Source organism: Triturus cristatus, chromosome 1_2 (assembly GCF_964204655.1).
Source record: "Triturus cristatus chromosome 1_2, aTriCri1.1, whole genome shotgun sequence".
NCBI lineage: Eukaryota > Metazoa > Chordata > Amphibia > Caudata > Salamandridae > Triturus > Triturus cristatus.
In genome coordinates, this window is record NC_140580.1 from 302,667,173 (window position 1) to 302,683,340 (window position 16,168).

The 16,168-nt window shown below is 45.7% G+C and overlaps 1 protein-coding gene across 2 annotated transcripts in view; it reads left to right on the top strand.

Annotated features, from left to right (window-relative positions):
* ASCC1 (activating signal cointegrator 1 complex subunit 1) overlaps positions 1-16,168 on the top strand; it is a 727,350-nt gene that overhangs the window by 294,011 nt on the left and 417,171 nt on the right. For both annotated transcript variants that reach the window (XM_085603842.1, XM_085603843.1), the window contains one exon: positions 10,877-11,013. In XM_085603842.1, coding sequence (XP_085459968.1) covers positions 10,877-11,013 — 137 coding nt within the window. The remainder of the gene's footprint in view (positions 1-10,876; positions 11,014-16,168) is intronic.

Sequence of the window (16,168 nt, forward strand, 5' to 3'; positions counted from 1 at the left end):
GTGGGGATGTTCCTGTTTGGGAACGTATTGGGAGGGAGTGCTTGATTTGCTATGTGGAATAACTGATCGTAACATGGAACCAGATCAGGGTACTTGTTTATTACACTGATTCCCGCATACCTCTAAAACGAAAGTGACAAGCAAATTTATAGACTCGTATTAGCTAAGAGAGAGATTACAATGCACTGGAAATCAGCGAGAGGGCCCAGCGTGGGGAGTTGGAGGGCGGAATTACTCAAATGGGCATTGAGTGAAGCGACGCTTAGGCTACAACAGGCCCTGCAAACTAATAACGAAAAGGCGCTGGAAGCAGCAAGGGCGTGGGGGGCCTTAGTTGCACTACTGCAGGCACCTGAGATGGATTCGGAGGAGGGTTCGGCCCTGGAAGGTCAAGAGGGTTCAACTGACACCATAGCACTAGGAGAGTAAAACTGGGCACACTCTGTGGAACAAGTGGTGAGCTCCAATAAAAGTATGTTACCTGTACTACCCCACTGTTGTTGAATTATCAGACTCAGGAGAATCAGATGCTCCTACCTATTTACACTGCGAGTAGTTAAGGCATACCAGTGGCGGGGGAGGGGTGGGGGATAAGGGGACAAGCGGCGTGAGATTTTTTTTAATGATGTCATATATTTAATTTTGCAATGCTGCATTAATCCCACTTGTTATTTGAAAAACCAATAAAAATACTTAAAAAAAAAAAATGATGGCTGTGATGCTTGGCATGGTGAGCAGTTTCCAAGCGATAAGCAGGTGGCGGTGTGTGGCGTCCGTAGGTGTCAGGAGGTGGCTGAAGTCGGTAGGTTGTGGGTTGAGGTTGCTCTAGATGTCCGATATCTTGTTGTAGAAGTAGTCTGCCAGGTTGTATCAGAGAGCATGGGAAGAGTGAATTGTATCCTCGATGACAGAAGGGCAGAAGAAGTCTCTGGCGATGCTGAAGAGTTCCTTCATTTGATTGGGGCTTGCCTCAGTGTGATTTGTTAGGGCGTCCTTTTTGGCTTCTTTGAGGCGATGGTGGTTTTTGTTGAGGGCTAATTTGAGGTTGATGAGGTCTGTGGGAATCCTGCTGGAGCGCCATCATCTCTCCACTTGCATTCGTGTTTGATGGGCCGCAGTTCGGGCGTGAACCAGCCGAGGTGCTTGCTGAATCTGCTGGTGCTGGCCACGTTCGTGGGGGCGACTGTGTCGGGGCAGTTGGAGATCCAGTTGGAGAAATTCTGTCCGGCAGTACAAGGTTGCTGGAGGGTGGGGCCTGGTGGTGTTGAGGGCAGTTGTCCAGTGGGCCTCAGTGATTTTGTTCCATCTGCGGTTCGGGGGGGATCAGGGGCTTGGCGTGGGTCCTGGTGAGTCTGTGATGGTGAAGTGGGTGATGCTCTGGTCGCTTCAGGTTTCTTAAACTTGATTCTGCCACTGGCTGTGAAGACGGGGTTCCAATGTGTGTCCTGCATTGTGTGTGGGGTTGGTGACCAGCTGCTTGAGGCTGATGTTACTTATTCTTTCCAGGAGGTTGGCGTAGTTGGTTCCGCTGATGGTTGTTTTTGATGGTGATGCCTCCTTGGTGCTTGTTGGTGCGGTCTCTGTGTATCATCTTGTACCCGTGGGGCATTGCGGTCGGGATGTCGGGGTTTGAAGATGGAGTGAGCCAGTTTTGGTGATGAATATCATGTTGGGGTGGTGATGGTGTCCCAGATTTATGTGGTGTTTTTGCAGAGGGATCAGGAGTTAAGCAGCATCAACTGAAGCTGTTCCGGGGGTCTGAGGTCGACTGTGTTGGAGTGGTGAGGGTTTCTGTGTTGCAGGTGTAGCGGCAGAGGTGGCAGAGTAAAGATCCTCTGTGGATCGTGGAGAGGAGATGCTGCATGTTTTGCTGCCCATTAAAGATAATGGGGTAAACCCTGTGTCCTTCAGAACCTGGGTATAAGCAATATAATCTACAATGAGTTCTGTTGGGCGAAACAATTGCTTAGTAAACATAAATAAATAAATAAAACAATTTAATAAATTAAAAGTATCTATCCTAAATGACATTCAGTGTCAATAAGTGTCCAGTAATTGTTCTAGACAGGGATGAAAGTCAAAACACACCCCAAACAGAAATTCAGTTTTTCAAAAGATATATATTATTTATAGTAGTCAATTTTGTATATGGCTGTCATATACACAAATGGCAAAACAAACAACATAAATAAAGTAACTTTATTGAACTTTCATGAACCATGTGACATTAGATGCATGTGTGCTATGGTGAATAAACAAAACATAGAAATTAAATATGAATATATACAATGTAGGTTAGTGTAGGTCCGTCCCTTTGTTTTGGAATACATAAAGTTCTATAAGCACCCTTTGGGCTGCCTTCTTCTTAGTGAAGAGACTAAGGACATGAGTAGAGCACAAAAGGATCAACGTTTTGACCCAGAGGGTATGCGTGATTGAATGAACGTCAGGACTGATGTATGAAATGTAGACAGCCTATTTAAAAGAAGACAATCCAGGGTGAGTAGAGTGTGTTAAGACTGATCTGTGACTCAACAAATGGGGTTTTGTGGAAAACTCACCAATTTGAAGCGACTTCTCCAGTCCTGGATGTAGTCAGAATGTAAGCAAAAAGTGAGAGGAATCCTGAATCATTTCTCATGTATGGGATGAGGCATCATATGATAATGGGGGCCAAACTACCCCAATAAGACAGCTCTAGCTAAAATGGCCGGGATTACTTACATCCAATCGGTAGCGTGAAAAAATCTATAACGATGAAAGAAAATGATATTTTAATTAATATTTATAACCAAAAAATAATAAACAAATTAACCCAGAAATCCTCTGTCGGAAATGGTGGTAAACTTACGACGAGTCAATATTCTTGATGTTGAATTATAGGGCAATCAGTCCCTAGTATGCAAGAGAGGAGAATTCCACTATCTGGAAACAAATATTAATGGAAAAAGAGTTTAGGAAATTGCGGAGGGCTCGCTCACAAGTGTGTGTAACGAGGGAGGTAGAAAGGCATGGCTTACCTCTGTGCTAGGCTGGCAAGAATGCAATTGTTGTTGTGGCTTCTGGGAGCCGGGAGCTCTGCTGTGGTATAGTAATGAATAACCCTGGGCGTAGCTATGCGAAGTGCACTTTGCACTATGCATGCTACGCGTAGCCATGCAAACTGCCTAGTGAGGTAGGGAAAAGCTGTTCACAATGATTGCACAGTGCCGGATGCTTGTCCGCACTGTGCAATCATTGCGAACGGCATCATGCACAGTGCAAGCGGTCGTTTTCTGCCGCTCGAGTAGATTTGTACTCGAGTGGCAGCTTTCTCAACGCAGACTGGTAGTTTCTCATCGCGAGCGGTCGCGATCATACGCGACCACTCGCAATGAGAAACCTGACCTCCCCACGTTGAGAATCTCGCCGGGAGGTTTATTTTCCACGCTCGCGATCGGCAACTTGATGTTGCCGATCGCGAACGAGGAAAAAGTCTCTTCGGGATGTTGATTTTGCTCGCTCGTGGTCGCCAACTTGACGTTGAGAACCGCGAGTGAGCAAAAAATGCCCGCTACGCTACGCGTTTTTGCACTGTGCTATGTGCGATGTGTGTAGTTGCGCAAATTACGCACACTCCTTGAGCATAGCGTAGTTTTCCGCCCATGCCTAGTAATGAATGGCAGGAGGGACAGTGTTCCTGACGCTGGGTGCGGGCCATGCGCTGACCGGCGCTGACGGGCTTACCTATGGTGTGCCTACCGCGTGGCCTTGCTGCTGCCTCCATTAGGTAGGTTCTGGGGAGGCAGGGGTGCTGGGCGGCGGGAGGCGGGATTGGCAAACAGCGGCAAAAACTGCGGGAATGAGTGGCATGGGGGGCTAACTAATACAGGATATAAAATGCTAACTAGCACACACTAGTATACAGGAATAAAAGGAAATAAAAGCTAGCCTTAGACACGCAAAATAGCTAATACAGGAAATGAAATATCTTTGTTACTCTCTGCTTCCATAATAACCTTATTAGTGTAAAGTACCTTTAATATTGTATTGGCTGGCCCATTATTATACCTTGTTACCCACCATGTCCCAAGTTTTAGAACACCATGGATACAACAAGGATGTCATCTTCAACATCCAGTTATGTACCAGGGTACGTTTTGTTATAAGGACACAGTTGGGAATCATGTACTTGTCTTCGAACCCATTGTGTACTTTTTTTTGTATGGTGCATCCAATTAGATTGTCAGGGGGTCTAGAAGCAGAGAAACTATAGTAATACTTTTGATCAAGGATAATATTGTCTTTCAGAAGATTTAGGGTATTTTGCAGGCTCACTAGATGTGAGACGTATGGCTGTCACTGCCACATTTACGATACAAAACTGAAGGAGGTGTTCGAGAACATCTTATCAAGTCTGACTTGAGTTCCATACTATTTGAAGAGGCCTTTGTATGCATTTTCCTTGTGGGGAGTGCATGTGGAAAAAGAGGACGTTGTGGAAAAAATTGCCAATCATATATTTGTGATCTCTAGCCTCATTCCCATTCCCCATTGGCACCTGCAAGATGGCGGATGTGCTTTTTCTATGCTAACTTGTATCTGGAAGATTTGGATGAAGCATTCTTAGGCTCCTGGTTTATAAAAATGTATCTGAATTTGATTACGAGTCCAAGGACCTTGTCGTCACTTCTTTGTATGATGCCCAGTGGCTTAATTGAGTGTACCTGAAACCATTCTCCTCATCTAAGTCTCTGAGTGCTTGAAACACTGGCATTTCATCCTGATGAATGAAGGCCACCTTGCGTTGAACCCTTCGCCCTTTCCTTTGGCTTGGAATGTCAGAACCAATGGCCCTTCATGATTGATGGGCTCTACAACTTGCCACAATGTTTTAAATCACTATCCCTATTTTATTATGAGCAATTTGTAAATCTCTGTGATTGTTGTTCTGGTTTAGTATTATTTCTTTTGTACTTCTTGACTCTTTACTCTTAGCACTAGCAGGAGATGGGATGGGGTGTTGTTCTGTTTTTAATGTTCATGATCTACACAGACAGCTAGTTGTTCATATCTACACTGCCCTGTATGGAATGCCATATGCTTCTGCAACTTAGAGGTTGACTTGCCTACTGGGGTATGTCTTAAAACCTATGTCTCCATTACTTAACCCTTCAGATCCAAAATGTACACAACTAATTTCCGGATGTGGAATCTCAATCTACAAGAGTATTCCCTTCATCCTTGACATCCTTCACAGTGATCCGCTTTGTAGATTTGTCCTACAGATGTGTCAATTATATGCTCCAATCAGAATGTGTGCCTACTGAATGTTATTGGATCCAGGACAGCCAATATCTATCTATGAGCAACTGCTTGCTAGATGTGTGCATATTTGGCCCATTAATGGATTTGCAAAGTCAGTGTGGTGCTGTTGACCCAACTTGCTACAGATCATCCAAGGTCTCTGAATATATTAAGCGGCTTGAGTGATTATGCCCCGTTACACATATGGAAAATTCTCCACCGCTGTACACCCTCTATACCTCCTACTCTAATATTCACTGCAGGCACTCTTGCATTGGTTATTTCATGGTCCCGCTAGGTCTCTTAATCCAGAGTTCTGGTTTTGAATACTTACGCCCCCCTAACTCAGCTTATTCTCCATTATCATTCACACTTAATGGGCCTCAAACTAGCCCCTGAGATCTCCATTGGGAATTCCCCCCCCCCCCCACACCCAAGCAATGACACATCACACCTCACAGGGTAGTCCCAAATTATACTGTAGGAACTATAAAACGCATACACTTTACCAGAAAATGTTAATTTGGAAAGAGAGACGACAGGTCCCTAGTGGTTCCTGGTGTGCTTCGTCAGGACCGTGCGATGTGAATTGGTGCAATAAAATCAATAAAAATAGGAGCAGGGAAAAAGGCACCCTATAGTCCTATGGTACCTCTATTAAGGCTCTGAATAAGTTAAAGTACTCAATGGAACATCTCAGTGGTGTTCCTGTTATTACCCTTTCATACAAATGGAGTGCTTCGACGGCGGATCCCCATGGTCTAACGGAGGGGTCTGACTTCACCCCTGCGCAATGGCCTTGAACCTGCCCAACCGCTTGGTGACTGTCGGCATGCACAACTGCGGCGTCTCCTAAAAGATCTCTGACAAAGAGCCCTCTCGCGGGGCCCCTGGAGGACAGCAGCGCCACCCCCACGAGGAGCAACGCCCAATGATGAAGCATGACACTCGCAAGAGTGTGTGAGGGCACTAATTTCTAAAGGAGAAATTCCCCCATCTTCACCAGACTGGAAGCACAGATGGAGACCTTGTTCTTATACATTTCTCTCTTAGGAACAGTTACCAACCAGTGAGTACCTATGACCAAAGATACCTATTATCCCTCTAAATGTCCAACCTCACCAATATACTGGCAGAGGTACTGAACATGGAAAAGAGCGTACCATCTTGTATTGCTACGTCCATTGACAGAGGTTAGACTTTCTATGTTACTGTGAAGAAATGTGCCAGAATTTATCATTTCATTTTCACTAGGCTAGTGTGTATGCTCTATCAGTGGCTATAAAATGTTAAATGTTTAGCGGTATTCCTTTCTGATCTCCCCTAGATTAAGGAACATTAATTTTAGGCGGACATCAGCTAGGGGCAACAAACAGCACTTATCCTTTGCTAAACTTTGGCCCATGAGACTCGGCAAAGGATGGGAAGGATGAACATTGCAACTGGCAAACTTTTGTTCAGCAGATCCTTCCTCTCATCCAAGGTACTAGAAAAAGTTCTGAATCAACAATTTGAATGAAAGGGGATCTTTGCCACTTCCTCTAATGAGAATCAGAACATGTAAGTTCTGTGCCAGCACCACCATGTCTTTAGCAGTGTTTATTTTGTTATTTTATGTAAGTGGCATTTGTTTAATGCACAGTTTGCAGATTATTCAAAGTCTTTGTATTTCAGCTGGAGAGTGAGCTTTCCTGGCAAATGTGGTCTTTGGCTATACCTTGGCCGTAGTAATCATGAGTGATGGGGCTTTGATGGTGTGATTTATCCCCACAGTTGTGATTCATGGGTGTGCGCGTACATCTCTAGACCTCCAATCAAATTGTAGGTAGAATTTGTCATGAGTCGTATCTGAGGGGTGGTTCAAAGTGCAAGTTTGCTCTTGTGACTTTGCACCAAACTCAAGTCATATGTGCATTGTTTTACCTACCACATTTTTGGGGGCCCTGATGGATCTCTTACACACAATAGTAATGGTGCTCTTCTATACGAACTTGCTCATGGGTATTTTTCAAGTGGTGTTAATGCCATGAAGGAGCTTGGGATGTTCTAGACTGAAGTCTAGTATCCCAGCCACTTTGGGCCTGATTTGCATTTTGGGGGACAGAATACTCCATTACAAAAGTGACAGCTATCCCATCCGCTGTATTACAAGTGTCATCGGATATAATTCACTTGTAATACGGCACATAGCTTATCCGTCACGTTCGTGATGGAGTATCCAGTCTGCCGAAATATAAATCAGACTCTTAGTCTCCGCACATTGACTGTTAGTCACGACTCCCTCTTTCTAGATCTTCTGTCTATGTCCAGTGTCTTAGGGCCTTATTTAGAGAATGGTGAAGCTGAGTATCAGCCAAAAAGCGGCATATGTCTTGTCCGGCATGTCTAGAGTGCCATTGACATTGATGCACTCATAATCAGGCAGATGGGAAATCTGACACTGTTTGGCGACTATGCCGTACTAGTGAGATTTGAATTGATTTCCTATACTCCTTTGTACCTGGCATCCTTGTTCCTCTATTCCTACTGTATAGACTATTTTTTTCTTTCCTCTTCTTTGATTTATTGTCTCATTAGGTCATTTTAAATGCCTCACAGGTTCCATATTGTTTTGTTTCTCGACTGATCCATGGGCACAGAACTATAAATTAAATAAATTTATCCAGTGACTGTTCTTTCAATTGCATCTCCTTGGGTGGCATGAACTCATACTAGGGCATAGTTTTGATCTGGCGCTGGCTCAAAACATTATTTTGTTTCCCCTAGCACTCTCCTCCACCATCCCTATATGCATAAATTTACAGTAGCTCATGCATATGAAGGATGTTTTAGTTTCCCTTGTTGCGCCATCTCCCATGGCCCACATGTCTTTTGCTGTTCATTGAAGTTTGTGTTGTTACATCCAGACGCCCCAACTCTTTTCAATCTGTTTTGGGCACCCTTTCTGTTGTTGACCACTGTTTCAGCAGACATGCCCCAGACTATATTGTGAATCCCTGTGTGTGTCTTGATTGAGTTGTTCTCCACCAGCGCTAGGCTGTGTCCCGTTTTACAACTTTTATGCCCAAATTGACAAATAATGTCTGGTATCAGTTCGCGGATTGGACTCCCCATGTCCCAGTATATTCTTGGGTACGTCTATGTCACTGATTCTCCTTTTGCTGTATTTATCAATCAGACCAGAGCCCAATAGGCCTTCATCTCAAGACAGCTCCATATTGTGCATATAAACTTATCCTTCTGTCTGCAGCCTTGGAGACATGTCTGCCACAGTGTAATTAAATACTATTCTGTGCATGATTTTCAGTTCACTAGGCAGAAGCATGATCACCTCTTTAGGATGCATTAGGGCTTCCACCCAGTCATCTTCTAATGTGTCACATATCTTTCCAGTGGGTAATCTAGATAAATCAGCTCTCTTTGAGTAGCGTTCATTAATGTGGGCCTAGGTCTGTGTGTCTTGGCCGGGATGGGCGAATGCTCTGATTGAGTCGTAGTTCCAACGTTGATACAGATTGTTTTTGGACTTGTGGTTTTTCAAGCTGATGTTGATGAGTCAACTTTGAGGGCATCGCGGTTTAACTAATCTGAGCATGTGAAGGGTGTACACAGCATTGAAGTGTTGTGCCAGGTGGCATGTTTTGTCCTGAAGAGGCCCATGGGAATTAGAGTGTGGGTCGAAACATTGACACTGTAATAGGGAGTGTCTACGCACAAAACTTAATGCAGAGATCAGAATTAGCACTGTTCTGTTTAACTTAACTGATCGACATCCCTTCTGTACAGATGTATCATATTTTATTGTTCATGTCACTGCACCAATGAGCACTGCACTGTCTGCACCAGTGTAAATAATATAATACTTACATGGTGAATAAATACAAGGAATCATTGTTGGCATTGAGGAACACTTTAATGTATTATTTGATTGTAACTTCATGAAGTTATATGAATGAGACCCTTGTGCTGATTCCTTAGTCCATAGGAAGGCATACTTATCCATTCTGTGTTGTCAAGCTGTTTTTCAGACTTCTTGAAGCCTATTTTAGATAGGTGCAATCAACTGGGGCTGCCCTCTGGTCTTTAGAGGACTGGCAATAGTTCAAGGAAATTAAGTTGAAGTGCCTGTGAGTGACACGTCTAATAACTCCTCCAACGTGCCAAATCACTCTTAGTTTAGGAGTTCTCAGGGGTGGAGTGAAGTGGTGCTCCGAGCAGACTGATGATTATGGCTCCCGTTAGAGTCGGCCTGCTCTAATGGGCCTGTCAGCTTTCCCTCCCTTTGCATTAGCTCTAGGGTTCTTGGAGGCCTCAAAGTTGATGAACGAGACAGCACACCACGATTGTTGAGTCCTTAATGCGGCAGGCAGGGTTTGGTGCCAATTTTCTGCAGCAGGGCTTTAGTCCTCAGGTCAGCAGCTCTTCTTTATCCGTTTCTTCTTTGTGTTCGTCGAATCTGAGTTCAGGGTCCAGGGAGGCCACCTAAATACTAAATGTAGGAGCGTTAAAGGGAGTGACAGGTAGTAGCCAATTGGCTACCTACTGTCAGAGTTTTGGCTACCTACTGTCAGAGTGTCTGCACTCTATAAGTGCCACTTCTGTGAGAAGAGGCACTACCCTGACCCTAATTGGCTAATTCCTTCACAAACCAAGATGGAATCAATTGAAAGTGGGCTTCACATCACCTGGCCCACCCCAGGGGTGGTACTGGCTGAATGAGGACCCACCTCCTAATTTATCTAATTTTCCCACCTGTCCTCCCACCAGATATGGAGCAGGAAAGGGGGATTGGCATCCTCCACTAGCTGGAGATGTCTGGGTCGCATTTCAAAGGCAGCATCGCCTTTGAAGCTGCCCACCTTGGAATGCCATCCTGCCGTGCGGGAGGTGTGAAGCACCTCTGCCCAGAGCAGACTTTGTTCTTGGGTCTGAGAGCTCTGGCCCTCGCCCCATGAGGTCAGAAACATGTCTGGTGGTGGTAGGCTGGCTAAGGTTAGTCAGAGACCACACCAGTGCTTGGTAGGTTTTCAGACGACCCTCTAAAGGGTCTCCTGTGTGCATCTATTAATAAATCTAACACTGCCATCAGTGAGGACATCCTGCTGTGTATGGGGGCATGGCACACAGGGCTGTGTGCCATGCCCCCTCTTTGGTGTTCTCTACACCAAGACATACAGTCTGCAATGACAGTTTGCACGGTCTTTGTGAGGGGTCCCTGGGGTGGCACAGCTTGTGCTGCAGCCCCAGTGGACCCTCCTCAGTCCCAATGCCCTAGGTACCAGGCGTAGCATTTACTAGGGACTTATAGGGGTTGCTAAAGTTGTGCCAATTATGGTACATTTTTAGGGGAAGAACACTGGTATTGGAAACCTGGTTAGTGACCCAGTACACCTCAGTCGAAGTTGCATCAAAAACCAGGCAAAAAGTGTGGGGGGGCACTGCAACAAGAACCAAGTTTCTCACATTGCACTGTTGTATTTCTGTAGGTTAAAATAGAAATAGTGAGATGTTCAACATAATAATCCTGCAAAGAAATATTTAATCTCAACACAAATACAAACCTGATTTTCTCTCTCTCACTCTTTTGTAGGATCGTGGAGTTGACGCCAGTATCTTCCAGAACTCAGCTAAGTTACACCTGACAATTGGAACACTGATTTTGCTAAACGAGCAGGAGGTGAAGCGAGCATGCGAACTCCTTCAAAGGTGTAAAGAGGACTTCATTGAGTGAGTAATATCTGAACTGAAGCAAAGAAACAAAATCCCTGCAACTGCAAATTGCTGCCAACTGTATATACACTGTAGAAGAAATGTAATTATTAATAGTAGTAGAAGTTGTTTCTTCTTACAAAAGTTGGTTTCAATATTCCCAGAAGACTGCAGGGTATAAAAGCTTGGAGTAAAGAGCCTCCGCGGGGCACTCCCAATCTATTCTGTTCTGATCTTTGTAGTTCTGTGCTGCCCTAACTGGTGTAGTATATAAGAAAGGGCCTTCTGGAATAGATAAATTACGTAGAGGCCAGGAGCTATCAAAATGTGACTGAATTCAATTGCAAATTGAGAAACCTGTTGATGCCTAACAATGGCATATACCATTCAACAGTGTTTCCTCATACCTTCTCCAGTGTTTGTCATAAGACTCTTGGTTACAAAATATCAGACTGTACCGCAGGTGTGATTGTTTTGCCCTTACACTGCTAATGGTTAACCTATAGTTGCTGCACTTTCTTTACACATCGTTTTTTATCTGTTATTATTGACAAGTTTAAATTTGGCATTTTACAAGTGCATTGTCATTGGCATTGAAATACAAAACTAAAGTTCATATTCAATTATCCCCTCCCACATAACTGTTTGCAACATACATCACAGAGAAGGTCCTAGAAACTTTATACGTGGAAGTAGCAAACTGAGCGTTTCTTGATCCTTATCACATGGAACTTACACTGTTGAATTTGCATACAGAATAGGATTTTCCTTCCCAGCTGTGCTTTTGAGCCCTCAATGCAGATGTTTTGATATGTTGGCAGCCAGAGTAGCGAACGTCAGTTGATGCAAAAGTAGTTGAAACTTCTAAGATTGTGGGACTGATTATTAGTAGGAGATCTTTGTAGGAGAGTAGGATGTGCCTCTTATGGTTACCCCCACTTTTTTCTGATGTTTCACTGTTTTTCGACATTAGTCTGGCTGGGGCCCTGCTATTCAGGACCCCAGCCTAGCTGCTTCCTCTCTCAATTGATTCCATGTGCCCTAGGTACATAACAGATTGGATTCTGAGGTGCCCTTATAAGTCCCTAGTATATGGTATACTATGTACCCAGGGCATAGGTACGCCAGAGGCCTGCCAGGGGCTGAAGCATGTATTATGCCCACCCTGGGAAGCCCTCCAAAATGACACCACAGGTCTGCTACTGCAGCCTGGGTAAGGTGGCGCATGCACCCCTTACAGAGATATAGGTTCACTATATCTCACCTATCACTGCACATAGAAACCTACCAGTCACCCTTATGGCAGGCTTTATCAATCCTGAAGGCAGGGTGCTTGGTTATATGTGAGAGGGTGCCCAGGCATGAGCTGAGCCCCTCTGCAGCCTCCGGAATCTATCCACCGGGGTTGTCAGTAGTGCACCCTGACCATATACTCTTAAGTGCATTATAACTAAACGGTAAATGCTAACTTTGGACTGGCTGCACGGAAACATGTTGTGTTTGGTGTCAAACACCTTGGAATCATACCCCCACACCAGTAATTGGTGTGGGAGTATGATCCCACCCTTCTAGAAGGAGAGCCATGACAGCACCGGTATACCCGGTACCAGTTTAAAAGAGCCCTGGCATCACAGAATGGATGCTACAGCCACAGACACGAGTCTGGCATCCTGCTGCTGTCCGAAACTCCGGCAGGGAAGGCCTGAACAATAGGTTTCCTGTCACAGGGAGGTGTAACCACCTCCCAGACAGGCTTTAGTGTATTGGGGCTGGGTGGGAGCACTCCAAGAAGTCTGCACTGGGGGCCCATTTGGTGTCCCTGTGCATAGTTCAGTTCAAACCGGTTGCAGGGGCTACCAGCCCCTGCTGCTCTGGCACGAAACTGGACAAAGGAAATGGGTGTAGCCACCTCTCTTTCCAAACCCTCCCATAGGTGGGTCTCCTGAGTAAGTCCAACCCCTTTCTTAGGTATAAGTAAGGAACCCCTGGCAACAGGACTTTAGATAGCCCTGGACGAAACTCTGCAACTGAATCCTGGAACTTCGATGCTCTACTCAAGACTAGAGGACTGAAGAAATCTCCCTTGGGGTCAAGTAGTGACCCCCCTGCTTGGCAGACACCAAAGATGCATCTGTCCGGTCTGCATCTCCGGTGCTCCCGCCGGACGCCGAAGAGTTTGCAACACCAGAGGTGGATTTCCAGACTTCCCTGAGGCCGAACCAGGTCCCCAGCAAAGCTGAGACCCGCAGCCCTCGTGAGTGACGTGGAACCGGAACCCCTGGACACCGTGCACATCTGGAAGTACATCAGCTTCTCGACGTCCCCTGAGGCTGTGCATTGGGTTACTTGTAGCCCACACCCCGAGCAGAAAATCCACCGAAGATTGTCGGCCTTGTCACCATTTTGTGATTCCTCTCGAGGTCCCTTCGCGATCCCTGGTCTGTCGACTAGTGGGTCCCTGTGAAGGTAACTCTGACTTTCTTTGGGCTTCCCTGGTTGCTTCAGACGTGCTCTCACTCCACCTTGCTGGTCTGCACCGAAGCATCTTTCTCCTTTCTGCGTGGGTTGCTGGTGCCAAGGCTTGTTGTGTCCAATCCGGGCACCAACGCTGCAGCACTCGACATCCTTTGTGGGACAGCTCGAATCCAGCTCCTGGTCGTCCTCGACGCCTCCTGGTCCTTGTGGCTGAAGAGTCAAGCTTCACCTTCTTCACCAGAAAGACCCGACATCGGTGGGCATTCGTCTATCGTGCTCCTGGCAAATGACCCAGACTCTGTCCCCTCTGCTTTCAGGTTCCTCACATCTTCGATCCAGGCTTGGATCTCTTCGGACACTACGCATCTTCCCGGCAGCAGCACTTCTTTGGCAGCTTCCATTGAAAACGACGACGCGACCCGACACCATTTGATCCCTATGCACCCGGCTTCCCTGGGTGAAGTAACTCGAGTACTCCGGTGCTCCCGTGGGTGTTGACCCTAGAACTGCCTACGTCCAAGAGGGTTTGGTCCTAGTCCACTTCTAAGTGTCCCTAATCTTTAAAAATCTAACCGCGACGTTCCCCATAGAAGCTAACGGGAGCTCGCAGCTGTGTTCTCACATTGCCAGCGATTCTATAGGCTCTAGGCCTTGTGTCTAGTTAAGTCGTGGTTCTTATACCACTATTTTAGTATATGGTTTGGCTCGCCCCTAGGGCCTAACGTGTGTTTGTGCTACTTACCTGTAATAGTTGAAGTGTAACTTATGTGTTTTGACCTCTAGCCTCATAAAGAGACTAGTAGGGTGTGTTTAGGAATAAATACATATATTTTATATATATACCTGGTGTGGTTGCCTGTCATTTAGCCATTCAAGAGATTATAGAATGGTAAAACAAGCTGCTTTACATTCCTTCAAGACTTAGCCTGAAGGCTGATCTCCATAGCTACCACTAGGATAGCTTTCAATAAAGGTTGTCTTTAACCTATCATCAATAAGGGGTTGTTTGGACTGGTGCAAGGTGCCCACTATAACTAGTGGACAGCATATACCCGGCCAACTCCTCACATTGGTGTGCAGTGTGTGGGATTCCAGCTTGCTATTGTTTTACCAGATAATCTCAATTGAATTGACTAACTGAAAACCACTAAAGGTACTTAAGATACATATAATACAAGCTTTAGAATACAGTACGTTCTACTGAACTTAGAGTTGTGTGTCAAGGACTTAGCACACTCTTTCTACAACTCAAGAGAGTTTAGTAGGCCACACTAGAGTAGGCAGTGCATACACCACACCTCACTAGTAATGTCTTCAAGGCCAGGAACCAGTGGGTCTCTGCCAGAAGCCAATGGGCTTCTTCCCTCCAAGTATGAAAACCTCCCATTCTTGGTATTGAGAGCAATATGCAGAACTAGGAGACTGAAGACAGGCAAAAGTGCAACCACCCAACGCCTCATAGAGGTACTCAGGCTGGATGATCTCAGAAGACCTATAGGGTCTGAAGGGGTAGGCAGTGTGGGTGGGGCAGCAGATGAGGAAGGGCCTAGGGGTGAAATTCCCCATGACCAGACCTCTAATGCTGACCAGGAAGATGACAGTGATCTTGACCTGGAAAATACAGCTCCTCTGGAAGATGAGGAGGAGGGCCACAATGGTCCTCTCTTTGTCCCTCCTGGAAGAGTTGGTGGTGGGCCTAGAAGGTCCAGATCTCCCTCAGTGGAGTCTAACCATTCTGGTTCATCCAAAGGGACCTCTATCTCTACTCATAGGAGGGAAACCTCCCAGGAGAGGAGAGAGAGACTGCTGAAGTATGAGGAAGCCCAGCTTAAGATCAAAAAGCAGTAGATAGCCCTAGAAAGGTAGTCCCTAGAGCTCTACAGAGCTAGAAAAAAGATGGGACTGGAGTACCATGGTGGCAGCAACATCTCTATTGATAGGGAGAGGTCTCATGGCCATAGAAACCTAAACAAGATTGTCCCTCCCTACCAGAGTGGGGATGACATCCACAAATGGATTACTGCACTGGAAAGGGCCTGTAAAGTACAAAGGGTCCCCCAGCAGTGGGCAGCAACCTTGTGGCTCTCCTTTGCTGACAAAGGTAGAGATAAGCTCTCACTGTTAGAGAGGAGGATGCTGATGATTACTCCAGTCTGAAAAGTGCATTGATTGAGGGGTTTGGCCTAACCACTGAACAATATAGGTTAAATTTCAGAGAAACCCAAAAGGCACAAAATCAAAACTGGGCAGACTTTGTAGATTGTGATACCAAGGCTCTGGAAGGCTGGTTACTTGGCAGTAAGGTGTGTGACTTCAAATGATTGTATAATCTAATCATGAGGGAGCAGATTCTTAATAACTGTCAAAATCAGTTGCTACATCAGCACCTGGTGGACTCTGATCTGACCTCTCCACAAGAATTGGGAAAGAAGGTGGACAAATGGGTCAGAACCAGGGTGAGGCAGAAGGTACAGAACCAAGGTGGTGACCCAAAGAGGCAAGATTCTAAGAACTCTGACACGGGTGGGGAGAAGGGTAAAGACCAGAAGTCTTCACAAGGTCCCCAAAAATCTTCTTCTGGTGGGGCTTCACCGTCTAACAAGGGAAAAGGCCAAAAAGAGACCATGGTGCAAGATCTGTAAGCAGAAAACTCACTGGACAAGTGATTGCACCAAGTCCAAAGACTCAACTCCAGTCA